Here is an 18,742-nt window from a genome sequence, read left to right on the forward strand (position 1 = left end):
AAGGGTAACGATTGTATGTCTGCCAAGTGGTCGGGCATAGAGGATATGTATTTGGTGAATCAATGTTTACCACGACAGCAGTGATCATATGAGACGCGTTCTGAGAAAACTGGGCATAATGCATGTGCGTAAAATGTCGTCCCAGATTAGCCTGTGCAGTCCGCACAGGCTAATCTGGAACGACTTTTCCCGCCTTAATTGGATTTTTGCTAAGAAGAGACTTCATTTAAACGAAAAAAGTCATACAAGCGGAAAGAGTCGTCCCAGATAAGCCTGTGCGGACTGCACAGGCTAATCTGGGACGACCCTTTACGCACATGCATTATGCCCGGTTTTTATTTCAGAACACGACTCATATTAGCATCATTCTTGGAAAACTGGGCTTATTGCATGCGAGTGAAGTGTCGTCCCTGTGCAGTCCGCACAGGCTAATCTGGGGCGTAACTTTCCGCGTTGGCTAGATTTTGTTTTTAAATTGACTTACTTTTAACTAAAAGATATATAAACGCGGAAAGTGTCGTCTCAAATTAGCCTCTGCGGACTGCACATGCTAATCTTGAACGACACTTAGCGCTTATGGATAAAATGCATGTTTCCAAGAACGCGGCTAAAATTAAAAAAAGTGTCGCTCAAGACCTTAGTGACAAATGATGACACTACAATTCACAATCACTACGTAATATACTAGATAAATTCATGTAATGCCCTGTCATGATAAGTTGATGTTACAAACGATCGGGCATCCGCTATCTAGATCCGGTTTCTATTTGAGCTACAACATATTTAGAAACCAAAATGAACACAATTTCATTTTCCCACCATACAGTTGTTTTGTAGTTTTAAAAGCTATTGGCTAAAGGTCGCAAATTGACTGAATTTTTCAAGAGTTGTCGTTCAGTCAACGGACTGCCTAGGTACTCAATCGCGTGGATTTATACGAAATCAGTCAATGGATTGTCCCTTTACCCGATCAAGTCAATTAATCGTCAAGTGTACCCCGCAAATTATTGTCCTAGCACACAGTCAATGGATTTTATCTGTACACACTCAATGGGTTATCTGTGTAAAACAGTCATTGAACTACGGCCATAAATTAACCCATTCATGCCTAGCGTCCTGAAAAAAGGACAATGCAAACAGCGTAAACCCGCATAATGCGGCGTCTCATCTGGGTCTACGCTGTTTGCTTAAAGGAATTTCTGTAAGAATTGTTTTAAATATAGAAATAAATATGCTAGACATCCCTAATTTTGGAAATAAATTGATCCAACTTAGAAAGATGGGAGAGTCCACTAGGCATAAATGGGTTAATGTCGGGGATATACAATTGATACTGTAGTTTAGAAATATTCAATCATCGACATGTTCAATCATTTTAACATATGTATGCCTAGCGTCTAGAAAAAAGGCCTAGGCAAACAGCGTTAACACAGATGAGAAGCCGCATGATGCGGCGTCTCATCAGGGTCTGCGCTGTTTGCTTAAAGGAATTTCTGTAAGAAATAATCTAAATAAAGAAATAATTTTACTATACATCCCTATTTTTGGAAATAAATTGATCCAATTTAGAAGGATGGGAGAGTCCACTGGGTATAAATGGGTTAAGTCCTGAGCCCGGGGACCAGTTGTGAGATAAAACTAAAATACTTGCAAACTAAACATTTGAATCCGGGTGTCAAGATGTAATCGCGGGCTTAAAACTATCATACATGTTGAAAATATTTGTAATATGCGCGTTCAAGCATTCACGCACGCGCTACCACACGCAAGAACGTTAAATAAAATGTGTCAAATGTAAATAATATTAGTTACACCGTTAGTAACTGACGGTGTATGGGATATACACCCTCAGTAATTTCATACCATACGAGAGCGAAGCACACAAAGTACACAATTTATTGGTAGGATTAAAATACAAACACGATTAACACATAGAACATTAAATTTTAAAAAGAATTGAAGAATGAAAACGTGAAGGGCATAGAAAGAAAGATCATTTTAGTTTATGATTTGCAAAATATTATTGTTTATGATCACTGAAGCGAAACGAATCAAATTAGCCTCGTTCAGAGAAAAGGGGGTTTAATGCATGTGTGGAAAGTGTCGTCCCAAATTAGTCTGTTCAGTCCGCACATGCTAATCAAGGGCGACACTCTCCGCATAGACTGGATTAAAAAAAAAATAAAGACTCCATTTACACGAAAAAATCCATAAAAGCGGAATGTGTCGTCCCTGATTAGCCTGCTCGGACTGCACAGGCTTAACTTGGACGACACTTTACGAACACGCATTAAACCGCGTTGTCGTTTTCAGAGCGAGGCTCAAATAAATTTGAAGCCGTCTTACAATTTTTGTGTTTGCTTAGCCTAGCTGTGTACGAGAAATTGATCCAAGAAAACGTCCAACATTTTTTGTGTTTGCTTGGCCTAGCTGTGTTCGATAAATAGATCCTAGAAACCGTCCAACAATTTTTGTGTTTACTCGGCCTAGCTGTGTTCGAGAAATCGATCCAAGAAACCTTCCAACAATGTTTGTGTTTGCTCGGCCTCAGCTGTGTTCGAGAAATCGATCCAAGTTTTCAAAACGGAAGTAAAAGAAGACAGACGACAATCGCGTTAAGTATGGATTCATTTCCCTGTCTTAAATATGCAGTTACTATTGTTGTTAAGCGTACAATCTAAATATACAACGACATTAGTGCTTTAAAAAGCGATTAAAGCAGGATACGTGTTAAATAGCGACGTAGATTTCAGCGTTCAAGGTGAGGTTTTACAAGATTTAACCTGTTAATTTTTTATTGTTAAATTTGTTTACTGATACGTAAGCACACTCATTATCAAGCGATGTATACTTATTTAAAGCAAATGTCTAATTGCTAAAATTATGCATTGGTTATACTTAGATTCTGTGAAACTTTGCACAAATGTTTACTTTCGGCAACAAGGAATTGTTATTTACGACTTGGTTTAAACTTGTTTGCACTTCATTTAGAGCAAAATGAAACAGGAAACCCATCAAACGTTAAACTTGTGTAGTATGTCTGCATTTTTTTTTACTGCTTTAGAATAGGAGGTAATTAAACTTATTGTGGTAACATTTAACGTGTTTATTTAAACTGACGTGTTACCTTATCAAAACGAAACTATACTCATACAAAATATCAAACCTAGTTTCCAAGTAAACGAGGGATGCATCCTGTAAACAATAGGATTTGATGAGCGTTGAATTTACAAGTGTTCGCATCCGCTAGATTTATCTTAATAACGGCTCTCACACAATTGCCAAGGGTTAGATGGTTAGAATTTCACACATACATAATTTTATGTATATAAAGTTGCAATACATGACATCAGGTATACTTATTCGGGACTGAGGTCCCCCCTCCCCAAGCATCACAAGCTTAAAGGGACAGATTTTCGTATTTTGGAAAAATGTAAGTACATTAATTTACTAACAAAACTATACTATTTAAAATAGTTTAAATTAATTAGAAAAACAAGAAGAACTATAATATAAAATGTATGCAAGTCCTATTTATTTAAAAAAAACACAACATTTTTCTTAATCAGGAATGTTATTTGCTTGTGTTAATCGGGTTTATAACGTTAAACTTTATTAATATTTTCTATCTGACGGGCGTTTCTTGTTTGATTTACTTTTTATTTTTATTTTTTAGCAGTCACATAAACAACCAAGCTATGAAATATGGATCTTTTACATCAATTATTGCTGCTTCTTCCTGTATTTTCGCGATGATGATCTGAAATATTAACTTTATGATGCTATATTCTTAAATCTTTTTCTAAAAACAAGGGATGGAGTTGACACTTGTTCGTAATTTCATTTCATCGTTCCTCAAAAAGTTGTAACTCTGTTGCTCCGGTCTCTTTCCTACCATTCAGTAATTAAATGGTAATTAATTTGAATGCGTTTTAATTTCTTTTTATTATTGTTTAATTTGCGTTGCAATGCTATGAGGCTCAATTTTATTTACACTTATATGTATCATGAATATTGCTGGGCCAAGTGTGAGGTTGAGCGCTCTAAAACCGGTTTAAACCCCAAATGCTTTGCATTGACCGTTCCAAGGCTGTGATCCCAGCTTTATTCTTATATGTGTTTATGTTGTTTTGTATTGTGCTGTTTTGTGCTGTTTTGTACTGTTTAGGCAATTGGTCACTTGCCTTAAGTAAAGGACCAACTAATTGTATAAAATGAGAATGCAATACTGCTCCAGCAGCTGGAGTTTCACTTCTTTATATTAATGTACTGAATGCATCGTTTAATATGCGGCATGTTTTGAAAATTGTCTTTTTTCAATGTCAATTTAAAATTTGTATTTTTTTAAAAGTCTTTAGTTGAAAAAAAGCGTATTGCTCGTGTTAAATGTACGTTTTATTTTTATAAATTTCAAGGCCTGGAAATCGCACGTCTTCGGAGTAAAAACCGATTTCTTTTCCTTTTTTACAAAGTACCCGTAAAAGGAACTTTCCGCATGGATTTTGTTTTTACAAAACTGCGAATTGTCGTCGGAAAAAATTCCCAAAAGAAAGGTTTATTGGGACAATGTCTGAAATTGAAAATATAAAATGAGCACTTAGACCAAACATGGTACCAAATGGCTTCTTAAATAACATTTCGACAGGATTGTGCAATTCAATAGCAAGCAAATAAAAGACTCATAATTCCCAATCTGAAGATTTCACGACGCGAATAAAAGGTTCTGAAAATGTGTTCATTTCAAGATCGAAATGTTTCCGTGACCTTTCTAAACTTTCTCAAACTTTCGCAAGTATTGTACTGAAAGAAGCATCAACTGTCAATAACAATAATGTATGCTTTGGTAACAAACATCGGAAGGAATTTCTATAATTCTTGTATGCTATGGATTCTAAAAATACAAAAGTATAAGTTACTTGCATTTAAAACAGTATGCCGCGTTCGATATGCGCTGATGACCCCGGTGGAAGCCTAGTCAGTGTTGATTCATAGGTAAAAGGTTATGTAAATGTAGCTGTCGAAAAGAGATGAAACGATGTGGATATGTTGAGAGTGTTCATGCAAGTATTAAAGTTTTGTAGCAATTGAAATCAGAAGAAAGTTCAAACGCGTCATTTTAGATTAACCCTTACAGCGCTGGAACCGAATTTTGAAGGCCTTTGCCAACAGTTTGGATCCAGATGAGACGCCACAGAACGTGGCGTCTCATCAGGATCCAAACTGTTTGCTATTCTGATAGTATTCTTTGAAAAAAAACGAAGAAAATGCTAATTTTAGAAATTCTGCAGACGACATTTTAGCAGACGACAAATTCCCCAGCATGCAATGGGTTAACATAGAATGTAAGCCTTCTGAATCAGTCTAAGTCCAAAAGTATGTAAATGTCAATGTCAAAATGAGGTCAGTTGATGTCGGTCCATCAGCGTTCAGATGCATCATCCATATATTCATAACAGCTTGCTTGGAAGCAGTATTGTTTCTGTGTGAACCTGGTTCATACGAACGGACGTAAGAGGGACAGACGAAAAGCATCATTTTTCCCAAATAAAAACTGCGAATCCGTCCCTTTAACGCGATATATGGTGTTGATAAATGTTGCCTTAAGGTCAACACGAAACAGTGAATGACTGCTCATAAACCTTCTACCTTCAGGCTACTTTGTGTATGTAGCCTTGTTATTATCTTTCTTGTTTGCATTTAATCTCACCCCGATATCAAAGGTAGAAATGCGTGATTTAATGATCAATGAAGGCGACTTTTTCTTGTACAAACCCCAAGACGTGAAAAAATATCTTTCAGAAACACGAACACATAATATAGAAACACAATTAAGTTAAACAAACATTGACACACTAAATCGTAACAACCATGTTTGAATATATTTAACATATAAAAATACAACGTAGTATTTTGAAAAAACAAACTCAACATGTTCAATCTGTTGCCATTTCTGTAGCATATGTTGATTAATATCAAAACGAATTATTGTAATTTTTGTATTGCCATTTAATTTTCAAATTATTGGATATATTGAGCACATTCATAGGCTCATCTTCTAACTTATTTATCGGTTCGTCATTTAAAACAGTAATTGGTAGGCCATGAAAAACAGTATATTACAGGTCATGTAAAAAGTCATATGTAAGCAATGCACTACAATTATGGACAAGTCATGTAACAAAGCCATGTGTAGGTCACACGAAGTCACAATATATTCATCGGTTGGTCATGTAACAGGTCATGCAACAAGTCATTGGTAAGCTACGCCCTAGAGCAATGTACAGGTCACAATTAGTCATAACAGAGTAACGGGCAGCTTAGGTAATACAATCATCGGTAGTAAGGGTGTCACGTTTAAACGTTTAAACGGTCGCGTTTCGTGTTTTGCTGAAAAACGTTTACCAAAACAGTAAACGTTTAAACGACAGTCAATATCAATATATTAAATATTGGGGTGCAAATAACGTAGCCGACTAGCCGTACGAAGTATATCGATGACAAACTGCGAAACCGGGTACTTGCGGTAAATCCGGGCTACCGAATTCGGCAATAATTTATTTCTGATTGGTTAGCGGATGGCACAGAAATGAACGGAAACTAACGGAAAATCTTCGCTACTTTCCGAAAAATCTTATTACTTGGCAACGAAACAGTGCAAATGCCGCCATGATGGCGCCATCTTGAAATATTTTAAGAGATTGATAAGCCAAGTCAAACACTGCGGTAGCATGTTGAAAAGCAATATTTAAAACAAATTATATATTGATTACGTTTTTGCTAGTTAACTGGTTTTTCATTTTCTGCGGTCAAACGATATACGCATTGTATTTCATATGCAAAATACGTGCATTTGTTTCGGAGTGTCGTTTTCGGAAACAGTATTTTTCATTGATTTTACATTATTTTCGACGTTCTATAAATTGTTTTTATAGAATGACGAATACACATGTGGTGATTCGGATGCTCTGTTTTATAATATTTTATGGTTTTAATGACGTCATTGCGCGAATGGGATATGCACTGAATATTACTTCCGGAAATAAAATACTATTTTCGGTTTGGATATGCGATGGTACTGATGCTTTTTAAACGGACATAGGGATACCGTTTAAACGGTAACGTTTCGTTTATTTCACTTCGTTTAAACGTTTAGAAAAATCTGTAAACGTGACAGCCTTAATCGGTAGGTCATACACCACAGTCAGGGGTTAGACAGGTAACGCAGTAGTAAGTATGTCGTTTAACGCAGTCGCGATTGGTCATGTACCAAAGATATGGGAAGGGCATGCAGGGCTCAACATTAACCTAAAAACCAACTTGCTTCCGGGCAAGTGCTTAGAAAATCTACACGCCCTGAACGTAAAGCCGCTTGCCCAAACATGAAAAATAACATTAACTGTAAACCTCATATTCTTTAATAAAGATCAAAATGATACACCACAAAACTTTTTTTTGTGGCACATTTAACAAAATCATTACAGCAATTTAAGTCTAATTTAAGTCTAAATTAAATGCTCTTTGTTCTTTTTTTGCACTTGCCTGGGCGGACAACTAGATTGTAAAATAACTTGCCCGGACCCAACTTTTACTTGCCAGGGGCAATAGGACAACCATTAATGTTGAGCCCTGGCATGTAACACAGCGATTGTAAGTCACGTAACGCAGTCATGTTGGTTATTTTCTGTATTCATGTGCTGGCCATTTTACAAAGCCTATGGAAGGACGTGAAACGCTGTCATGTTGGTCATTTTCTATATTCACGTGCTGGCCATTTAACAAAACCTATGGAAGGACATGTAACGCTGCATGTTGGTCACTTAATATATTCATGGGCTTGTGTAGGTCATGTAACACTGTCACGGTTGGTCATGTCAATTAGATATAAGCTGGCCATTTTACACTGTCCTGGGGAGGTCGTGTAAAACAGCCGTGGTTAGGTTCCGCAATGTGCAGGCAATGTTACAGCGTAATTAGCACGTCAAGTAACAGTCATGGGCTAGTCATATCAAACAGTAATAAAGATACCATGAAACAGAGTCATGGTAAGATCATGTAACAGAGTCATGATTAGATCGTGTGACAGAGTCATGGTTAGATCATGTAACAGAGTTATGGTTAGATCGTGAAACAGAGTCATGGTTAGATCATATAACACAATCATTGGGTATGTCATTTAATAAGTAATAGAGAAGTAATGTAACATAGTCAAGATTAAGTCATGAAACATAGCCATAGGCCGGGCATGTAAAACAGCCGTAGGCAGGCCTTGTAACACAGCCATAAGCAGTCCAACAAATGGTAATGAAGCAAGTAATGTGGAGGTCATGTAATAGCGCCATGGTTTAGTCATAAAACACGGCCATAGGCAGGTCTTAAACTATGGCAAGCGAAATGCACATTAATTCCTTAAACCACGGTTTAACAGTTAACTATATAGTTAAGAGACTTTGAACCCGGGTTCAAAGTGCCGTTTGCACATTAAATCCTTAAACCCGAGTTCAAGAGTTTGAACTGCAGTTCAAAGTCTCTTAACTCTATAGTTAAGAGAGGACCAATGAAATCGCGGCATTTACCTTCTATATATAGCTAATTGTGGTTTAAGCTCCGCTGATTGGTTGTCTCTGAATTATGTAGATAAGAGATTTGTATCAATTTTTAGACACACTTTGAACTGCGGTTCAAACTCTTGAACTCGGGTTTAAGGATTAATGTGCAAACGGCACTTTGAACTCGGGTTCAAAGTCTCTTAACTCTATAGTTAATTGTTAAATAATTAATGTGCATTCCGCGCGTCTTAACCCCAGTTTAAGACTTTGAACCGCAGTTTAAGACTTTGAAAAATAAGTTAAGACTTTTAGGTGTTTGGTTGTCTCTGCACATTAATTATTAACCAATTTCGTCATGTGATATTGTTCTGTTCCTGGCGCATTTCTATCAAGATGGCGGCGGATGAAGTTAGTGAATTATTACGTACGTTTGAAACAGCATTCCAAGATATAGAAAGAAAACTTCAAAGTGGTTTTGCAGACAACGCAGACTTCGTAAAAGTGTGAGGTTATCGCAGAAAATAAGGTTATATTTATATATTTTCTTTGTGAACCTTTTATGGTATAAATCTGATAGAAATACCCCTAACCGAAATACAGTCGATTCGGATTAGTGTACAGTTTGTCATATTGAGCAGACATTTAAGCCAAAGTTTAAAGCCAATAACTAAACAGTTGCTTTAATAAAATATTTAAACATGTTTAAACAATGCTTGCCACCATAGGATGGCATATGCCCCTTTTTTCACATTTTTCGAAACCTAAACGCAAAGTGTAACTGAAAGACAGACGGACAGTGCAATCACTACATGCCCACTTTCGAGGGCATACACAAAGACATTTGTCCGTAATGGATGAACATGAACTACATAGTATTATAGAATATATTCTAGCCAGTTTTAACATAATAATAACGTATTTAACGGGTACTGGCAAATGTAACCTCTGCTATTACGTTTAAAGATCGTACGTTACTGCAGTGTTCGAAATATCATGAAAACAAGCAATCACGTTTGCTCACAATAGGGATATAAAATACTTGCGTAAAATAAATTAAAAGTATAGATTTATGGTATCATTAAATGCTAGATTGTTGTCACTCATTATCACTAGTAAACAGATTTTAATATAGATTCTACAAGTACATGCAAAGACAGTTCAATTTGTAAAATATGCAGTTTTTTTTTCATATATACGCGCGGAAACCCCTTGTTCAGGACCGTGAAACCGGAATTATTATTTATTGACCTTTTTGCCATTCCATAAAGCGTACTCTTAGTTTAAGTGTATGCTTTATTGAATGGCAAAAAGGTCAATAAATGGTAGGTTATTACGATCGAAAAAGACACGTTAAGATGTAGACTTTGTACAAAGTGTATTTCGTTATTTATATCCACAAAAAAGCCGATTTATTCCTAGTTTACACACTGCACAGGCTAATCTGGGATAACAATTTACGCACCAGCATTATGACCAGTTTTCTCAGAACGCGACACAATTATGTTAATGATTCATTTTATAGTTTGTTAATTTCATTGACTACAAATTTGTATTACACTTATGTCTACCTTGAGGTTGTTGTTCATAGTATAATTATGTTACAAATATAGTATTTTCTGTAAACAGTATTTGAGTGTGTCCAAGCGTATGATATAGCTGAGATCACTGTCAAATTCTTGCTTTAACTTATTTTCTTATGGGCCCGTTTCATCAAACATCGTACGACAAATTTAGAATACGATACGAATTTCAAAGAAACATTATTTTAACAGACCGAAGCATATTTTTGCTTATTTCAAGTAAAATCATTTATTTCATCATGTTCTTACCGATGGCTTATATCTTGCGGAGCTATTTATCAACAGCTTGTATATTTTTAGTTTTTAAATTTAAGTTATAAATTAAGATTGTCGTACGATCTTTGATGAAACGGTCCCATAAAAATATAAGTTAAAGCAATAGTGAAAGAGAATGTGGGAAAATGTAGCTAGAAATGGTTTTGAACATGCATAATTGTGTCGTGTTCTGAGAAAAATGGGCATAATGCTTATGCGTAAAGTGACACTTTCCGCCTTATCTGGATTTTCGCTAAGAAGAGACATCATTTAAACGAAACATTCCATAAAAGCGGAAATTGTCGTCCCTTATTAGCCCGTGCGGACTGAACAGGCTAATCTGGGATGACAATTTACGCACCAGCATTATGTCCAGTTTTCTCAGAACGCGAGACAATTATGTTTATGATTCATTTTATAGTTTATTTATTTAATTAACTACAAATTTGTATTACATTATGTCTACCTTGAGGTTGTTGTACATAGTATAATTATGTTACACTTATAGTATTTTCTGTTAACGAACAAATGCTTTTGTATTGAATACTATGCATTAATATTTGTTTTCTACCCAATGTTTTCTTATAGGGATCACTTGTCCGTCGTTTGTCTCGTTAAAAAGTATTAATAGCATCAGTTTGAAACTTTATACATTAATAGACCTCATTGAGTGGGAGTGCGTCGATAAAGAACTCTTAGCATCCCGCTTTGTTAAATTATTTTTAATTTATGCATAACCATTATTCTTGTATTAGTTAAGTTAAATTGTCATAAAAAATGTTGTCATGTCATTTTTCCATTTTTCTTTTTTGTGTAACGTTTTGGAAATAAAGCTTTTATTTGTTTTTATTATTATTATTAATACGGATGTTTTAGTCCGGTCTGTTTCTAAATCGTTACAATGGTTAAGTGGTATAGGAGAGGTTGAACATATGATTTTGATTAATAAAGGATTTATATTATTAAACTAGTGTTTTTTCATATTTATCAATGTATGTGGTTCCGTAAATAAATCGGAACTATCCTCTTCCGGGTTAAGAAAATCCATAAATTTGGTAATAAAACGACAACATGAATTAACAACTAGTATTATTACTGTATATATTCAACAGTTAGATAATAAATGTACATTCCGCGCTTGTTAACTCCAGTTTAAGACTTTGAACCGCAGTTTACACTCTTGAACTCGGGTTTAAGGAATTAATGTGCAAACGGCACTTTGAACTCGGGTTCAAAATTTCTTAACTATATAATTAACTGTTAAATAATTAATGTGCATTCCGCGCCTCTTAACCGCAGTTTAAGACTTTGAACCTCAGTTTAAAGTCTCTTAACCCTATAGTTAAGAGAGGACCAATGAAATCGCGGCATTTACCTTCTATATATAGCTAATTGTGGTTTAAGCTCCGCTAATTGGTTGTCTCAGATAACAGATTTGTATCTATTTTTAGACACACTTTGAACTGCGGTTCAAACTCTTGAACTCGGGTTTAAGGATTTAATGTGCAAACGGCACTTTGAACCCGGGTTCAAAGTATCTTAACTATATAGTTAACTGTTAAACCGTGGTTTAAGGAATTAATGTGCATTTCGCTTGCCATATTAAACAGTCATTGACAGGGCATGTAAATAGTAATTGATCGGTCATGTAACAGTCATGGGCTAGTCATGTCATACAGCCATATGGGGTTCATGTAACAGAGCCATGATTAGGTCATGAAACACTGCCATTGTTAGATCATGTAACAAGTAATTGGTCGGTCATAAAACAGTCATATGCTAGCCTGGACGTGAAATCATACGAGGTTTATGTAACAGAGCCATGGTGATGTTATGATACACATCGAAAGTATAATATGTCGTTAAATAGGAACGCGAACATATCACGTCAGTGCCATCGTTGATATGACATGGACAATAGCTTCTATCAATCCAATAAGTAACGCATTTGCACTAAATATAGTTTTAAATTAACTACTTTATTGATTATTATCAGCATCAAATCTGTGCCGCCGTACTTATGCGGTGGACAAATAGCGTGTATCGATAAAATAAGTCACGCTATCGCAATAAATAAAGTCTTAACCCTTTCAGTGCGGGAACCGAATTTTAAAGGCCTTTGCAAACAGTTTGGATCCAGATGAGACGCCACATAACGTGGCGTCTCATCAGGATCCAAACTGTTTGCTATTCTGATAGTATTCTTTGAAAAAAATCGAAGAAAATGCTAATTTTAGAAATTCAGCAGACGACATTTTTGCAGACGACAAATTTCCCAGCATGCAAAGGGTTAAATAAACCACTTTATTGATGACTATCTGCACAGGAACTGGCTGCTCCTCCTTATCGGAAACGTGTTAATTGTTATACATGTTATGTGACTTTAGAGATTTTGATACGTTTGTAAAAATCATGTACACGTGTTTTTCAGATAAACCAGGTTTTTTGCGCGAGGGTCATCAAAATGCAATGTGCTGGTTAAGCCATCGAGCTACATATAGATGAACGCACACATTTCGTATCTTACAAGGAAGCTGCGTTTGGGAAGTGTGTGACTTTGTATGCTGCGATATACAGTGGGATTGTTAAAATGTTTCGAAAAACAACGCGCGTGTGCGTGCGTGCGTAAGTTCGTGATTTCTACTGATGGTCCCGCTGTGATATTAGATTAGCACTGGAGAGAATTGAAAGTAAAACGTGAAAATGTCTAGTCTTAGAAACATGTTTCGCCTGAGCAGACGACTCAGTAAAAGAAACTCGAACGATCTTGAGAAGGTACCGGAAACCGACGATAGCTCGGTCTTTACGGACGCGATACCGGAAGCGGCTCCCGGGGACGGCACGAACTACATCGACAAATCATCGTGGACTATAGGCGACCTTTTCGCGCACTATCAGCAGGAGGTCGACTCGACGATGGTCCTTGGCAACGTGAAAACGGAAGGGACGATGCAGCCACAAGGTAGCAGTTCCAGAAAGAGCGACTACGAGATGCCAATCGATTCCGGTCAGGTTATTCTCTACCTGTTTGGGGGTTTCAACCCGGTGCACTCCAATCACATACAGACGCTGGTGGAAGCGAAAAAATGGCTAGAGGCCAATACCAAGTTCACGATAATCGCCACGTATATATGCATTTCGCCTGACTGTACGATACAGCGGAAGTGCGAGAAAGAAATAGAGCCCATCATCCTGCCGTTCGAGCACCGGAAGCGCCTCTGTGAGGTTGCGTGCTTGAAATACGACTGGATAAAGGTGCATCAAAAGGTAGCGGAGTCACAGGGCGCCGTTCGCGAGGTGCTGCGCGTGGAGCAAAACGCGCCGGATGCCAAATGCGCCGCTGTGTTCGGGTCGGACCGCTTTATGGCCGACGACAAGAAAACCGGTCTGCGGCTCTCGAGCTCCAAAGAGCTGGACAAATGGTTCGCCGTCTGCGTTGGGAGGGAGGGGATGAACGAGAATGAGAAACGCTGGTTCGATACTCATAAGGGACGCAAGTTCGCGGAAACTGGTTACTACGTGATACCGGCGGAACTGAGCAATGTAAGTTCGACGAAGATCCGCGAGGAGCTCCGGAAGTTCAAAAAGGCCGCCACTGACAGCGAACGCGCTGGCATATTGCGGGGACTTGTGGGACAGGGGTATATATCAGAGGCAGAAGCGGAGTATATCTATCAAGAATATACAACGTTGTTTAATTGAAAGCCCATAACCTCTCAAAATCAACGAATATTTCTTACAGTATTTGAAAAATAAAGTAAACATAAAAAAATTAAAGTTCCTTATAGCAATAGCCAAAATTTCAACGGTAGATGTGGTATGGTACCATATATTTAACAAGATACAAAAATGGTCTTTTTGCGGGACAATATATCCAACACATGTTCATGTAGCAAGTTAGTGCTCGTGTGTCGTATGAATAGATAGTATTGCGGTAAATTAAAATGTCATATATTGTACCACACAAAATTAAAAACGAGCATTTTGCATCTCGTTAAATCTATGTTACCAGACCACATCTAGCGTTTAAATTTTGGCTATTGCTACAAGGAACACTGATATTTTTATGGGTTGGGATTATTTTGCGAAATATTTTGCGAAATATTCGTTCATTTTGAGTATTGATGTTACTCTAACTCGTACCCAAGGCCCGAATTCACTGAACATTTACAATACAGACAATTACAACACTCAACTAAGAAAATAGGCACATTATTTTCAAATTCTATTCAATAATTGCTTTATTGATTGAGCCAAACTTGGCATTAACCATGTACATCATTCTTCCTGTAGAACATTTTGTGAATGGCATAATTACCAGTGTTAGCCTGTATATGTCCAAACACTGGATGTCTTTTTTGTCCCCTACCGGTGAAACCGGAGGGGACCTATGGTTTGCGCTCTGTCTGTCTGTCAGTCTGTTCGTCACACTTTTCTGGATCCTGCGATAACTTTAAAAAATCTTCATATTTTTTCATGAAACTTTAAACATGGATAGATGGCAATATTGAAATTATGCACGTCATTTCATTTTGTTCCTACGTCAAGAATTTTGGTTGCTTTGGCAACAAATATTGTTTATATTTTTTTACTGACAATGGTGGAGTTTCACCGGTAGGGGCAATATTGCTTGGCAATCTCTTGTTTTCTTTGTTCTAAGCCAACTGTTTATTGACGATGCTGGAACAGCGTCGTCCAAGGTTTCATAACCAGTAGAAAATTTTCTCACAATGGCGGCCTATGTAAAAGACCGAGCAAAAGATTGAGATAACTCGATTTTTCAGTTACTTCCCTTTTGCATACGTCACTGCGTAGGATCATTGATAACATTCTCCTAGCAGAGTTGTCGTTCGTGTTTCAACATTCAACAATGGCCGCCTTAATGAGAGTCTCGATTCAAAACTTTCTTACTGCATACATTGGCTTGTTTCGCTATTTTTTTTAAGTCTAAGAATGGGTTGGTGAGTACGGGACCATATGAAGCACGGTTCTATAGATTAACCCATTTATGCCCAGTAGACTCTCCCATCCTTCTAAGTTGGATCAATTTATTTCCAAAAGTAGGGGTGTCTGGTATATTTATTTCTATTTTTAGAATATTTCTTACAGAAATTTCTTTAAGCAAACAGCGCAGAATGCGGCGTCTCATCTGGGTCTACGCTGTTTGCAATGTCCTTTTTTCAGGACGCTAGGCATAAATGGGTTAAAGAAAACTGCTGGGACGGTTGTTTTTTGTTCTCACATATTAACAATGTTTATTTTCGATTTAGTTAAACCACTAGATCTTTTAAAGAAAAAAGGTGTGTGCACAACGTTATTCCATATATTGGAGAATCTCAAGAATGGACAATCCAAATAAAAATGGACGTTATTCACGACATAGCATGGCGCTTAGATTGGCTATAAGATTGGTCATTCCAGCATTACTAGGGATATTAATCAACAACGATGTTATTAATCTGCAATAAAACGGTAACATAACCGTCAACAAAATATATAAATAAAAACACCTGCATTCTTAAAACTATTTTAAACACATTCTTGTTAACAGATTACTGTTGTAAGTGGTAACAGATTCACATGGATTATATTTGTTTTGTGAATTGAGGTTGCAAAAAGAGACTAATTCGTACATGACAGTGGTGCTAAGGTGGTTTGAACGAGCTTACTTAACCCATTTATGCCTAGTGGACTCTCCCATCCTTCTGAATTGGATCAATTTATTTCCAAAATTAGGGATTTCTATTAAACTTATTTCTATATTTAGAATATTTCTTACAGAAATTTCTTTAAGCAAAAAGCGAAGAACCTGATGAGACGCCGCATCATGCGGCGTCTCATCTGGGTCTACGCTGTTTGCCAAGGCCTTTTTTCTAGACGCTTAGGCTAGGCATAAATGGGTTAAAACGAGGATCGAGCAGTGATTCTAATGCAAGGAACTTTATGTATTATAAATGACTGTGGCAACAGGTATTGAGGCATTTGCATTGGAAGTTATATCGTTTAAACTCTTGATTTCAATCATTGCTGAAACATTCAATGCTTGACAAGTATGATGTGGTTTTAAAATGTAGTATACATTTATCTTGTGTTTGTGTTGATGGACAGATGTATGGGTACAAAGTCAATCTCGTCATTTGCAATTTGATTAGTGTTCATTGCGTGTTGGAACAGACGGTTGCCATATGTGTTACCGTTTATCGCATTATTCAAGACTACAAAAGGCAATCAAATGTTATCATTTCCCATTTTTCCATTACTATACATTTGAGCCGCGTCATGCGTAAATGGGTTTTATGTCATATGCGACCAGCAGAGCTATAGTTCAAGGCTTCGTGGTCTCAAAAGCGGACATGGAAACGCCTTAACAGACTGCGCGCATAGTTGGCTGGCCTGGAGCTACGCTGGCCGCAATTGGTGTAAGGCCCATTTTCGCATGACGCGGCTCACTTAACAAAAACTGAAAATCTCTATATGTTTTAAAGGGTGTTTCCATTTTGAACATATGCATAATTCTTTCAAAAAGTTGTTTAACTACAATTATTTTAAATAATTTAACTTCCTGTAAACAATGATTGTAGTTTCATTGTCTCTGATACAGTAAATTCGTTTCAATTTCAATTTTATTACACATTGAACAATGACAAAATAAATTGTCGAAGAGAAATGGAATAATTCTTATTTCTTATACATGTACATGATTTGGCATGGCATTTACAAGATTGTGTTACAATTCACAATGTTTCCTAGTAAAATCCTGATTGTTACTTTTGAAATAAAAATAAAATTAATTTGTTTTCTTGTTGATAAAACACACGCCAACACTACTACGGCCTAGTCAATGCACTTTTTTAATAAGCCCGATTTTGAAGAAAACATGAAAAAACGAAATTTATCCATGGGTTTATCACCTTAACATTTCTAGGTTAGATTGACTTAATTTACTCAAAGGTAAACATTAAACAATTATAACTTTATGCAACGCGCATTGAAAGCTTTAAATCAATGTCGAAATATCTTTATAATAATTAAAAAGAGACTCATTATAAAGAAAATTATAAAGTCGACAATTGATAATTACTAAGCATTACTGAGATTGTCCATAAAATATAATATTTTAATCAGGGATTTTGCTCCGACCTTTTACAGGATGTGTATTCCCCATTCTAATCACGTATGTACATGTATATTATACAGTCATACGAGATACATTAAACAATGTACTACATACTTGAGTTAACGTAACACTATACCAGAAACAACCACTACATATACACCCTTAAGGTCACCATTATGTGGGAAAAGGAAATAAATATATTCCAAAGTCATATTCCGCTACAAAAGTTGACACACAACTCTCCGATGTGTGAAATATAATATTGTACGCGACGCAACTCCTACTTCAAACAAGTGACTATTTACATACATAAATAATATACATTTTCATTTGTGTTGCATATATGTAATGTCAACACTGGCCCGACATTAAAGGGACCTGTTCACGTTTCGGTAAATTGACAATTTAAAAAAGGTATCAGATTCGCAAATATTTGTTGTAGTTATGATATTTGTGAGGAAACAGTAATAATAAACATTAACCATGCTCTAAAATTTCCATTGCATGCATCTTTCGACGATTTAAAAACCTGAAAATTATAAAGCGTTGCAACGCGAAACGATTAAATAATATGGAGAGTTCTGTTGTAGTCGTTTCATTTTGTGACACTACAAAGACTGCTTATATAAAGTATAAAAAACATCACTCATTGTATGAGCACGGATGACCGAGTGGTCTCAGCGTTAGGGTTTTACTCCAGGGGTCAGTGGTTCCAGCCCAGTTGGGGGTTACTTTTTTTCTTTCTTTAATTGTATTCTTTATTGTTACTGGAGCTTTTTAGATCCAATGTTTAAATGTATCAATTTGCCAAAATCTGTGAAAATGTCCCTTTAATTGTAGGGCATTAAACTGACAGGTTTGCACGGAATTATTATTTAATCAAGTGGCTTAACGCCCATGTTGTAATTTCAGGAAGAACATGTTATATTTTCATTTTCTTCATGCTATTTTACAATAAATGCCCTTTTTCAATCGCTAATATTGTGTTTGTTTTTTCCTTTATGACAAACGTGTCCACCCTGTCTAAGACAATACATAACATCAAGTGATAATAATCATCTTTTTCCGGCCTCAGTTCCGAATAACTTGGTATAGTCACAAGGCGTATACGTGTACATCATAACCTTGCGCATACGAGGTGACTAAGTATGTTAATATCATGATTCGAAAACAACACCGTACATAAGTCTGACATCATATTCCTGATATGCACGAAAGTCTTAATCATGACCCGAGTATACAGT

General features: G+C 36.5%; 1 protein-coding gene across 2 annotated transcripts; it reads left to right on the forward strand.

Moving 5' to 3' along the window:
• Positions 1-2,575: 2,575 nt before the first annotated feature.
• On the forward strand, positions 2,576-17,172 carry LOC127855808 (uncharacterized). Of its 2 annotated transcripts, none has more exons than XM_052391620.1 (2): positions 2,576-2,761; positions 12,813-17,172. In XM_052391620.1, the coding sequence occupies exon 2, from the start codon at positions 13,085-13,087 to the stop codon at positions 14,081-14,083; it is 999 nt and encodes a 332-aa protein (XP_052247580.1). In that variant the 5' UTR covers positions 2,576-2,761; positions 12,813-13,084; the 3' UTR covers positions 14,084-17,172. The 2 variants fall into 2 exon arrangements, with proteins under 2 accessions (XP_052247580.1, XP_052247581.1); XM_052391621.1 differs by lacking the exon at positions 2,576-2,761 and adding an exon at positions 3,246-3,433.
• The last annotated feature ends 1,570 nt before the right edge of the window (positions 17,173-18,742 follow it).

Source organism: Dreissena polymorpha, chromosome 13, assembly GCF_020536995.1.
Source record: "Dreissena polymorpha isolate Duluth1 chromosome 13, UMN_Dpol_1.0, whole genome shotgun sequence".
Taxonomy (NCBI): domain Eukaryota; kingdom Metazoa; phylum Mollusca; class Bivalvia; order Myida; family Dreissenidae; genus Dreissena; species Dreissena polymorpha.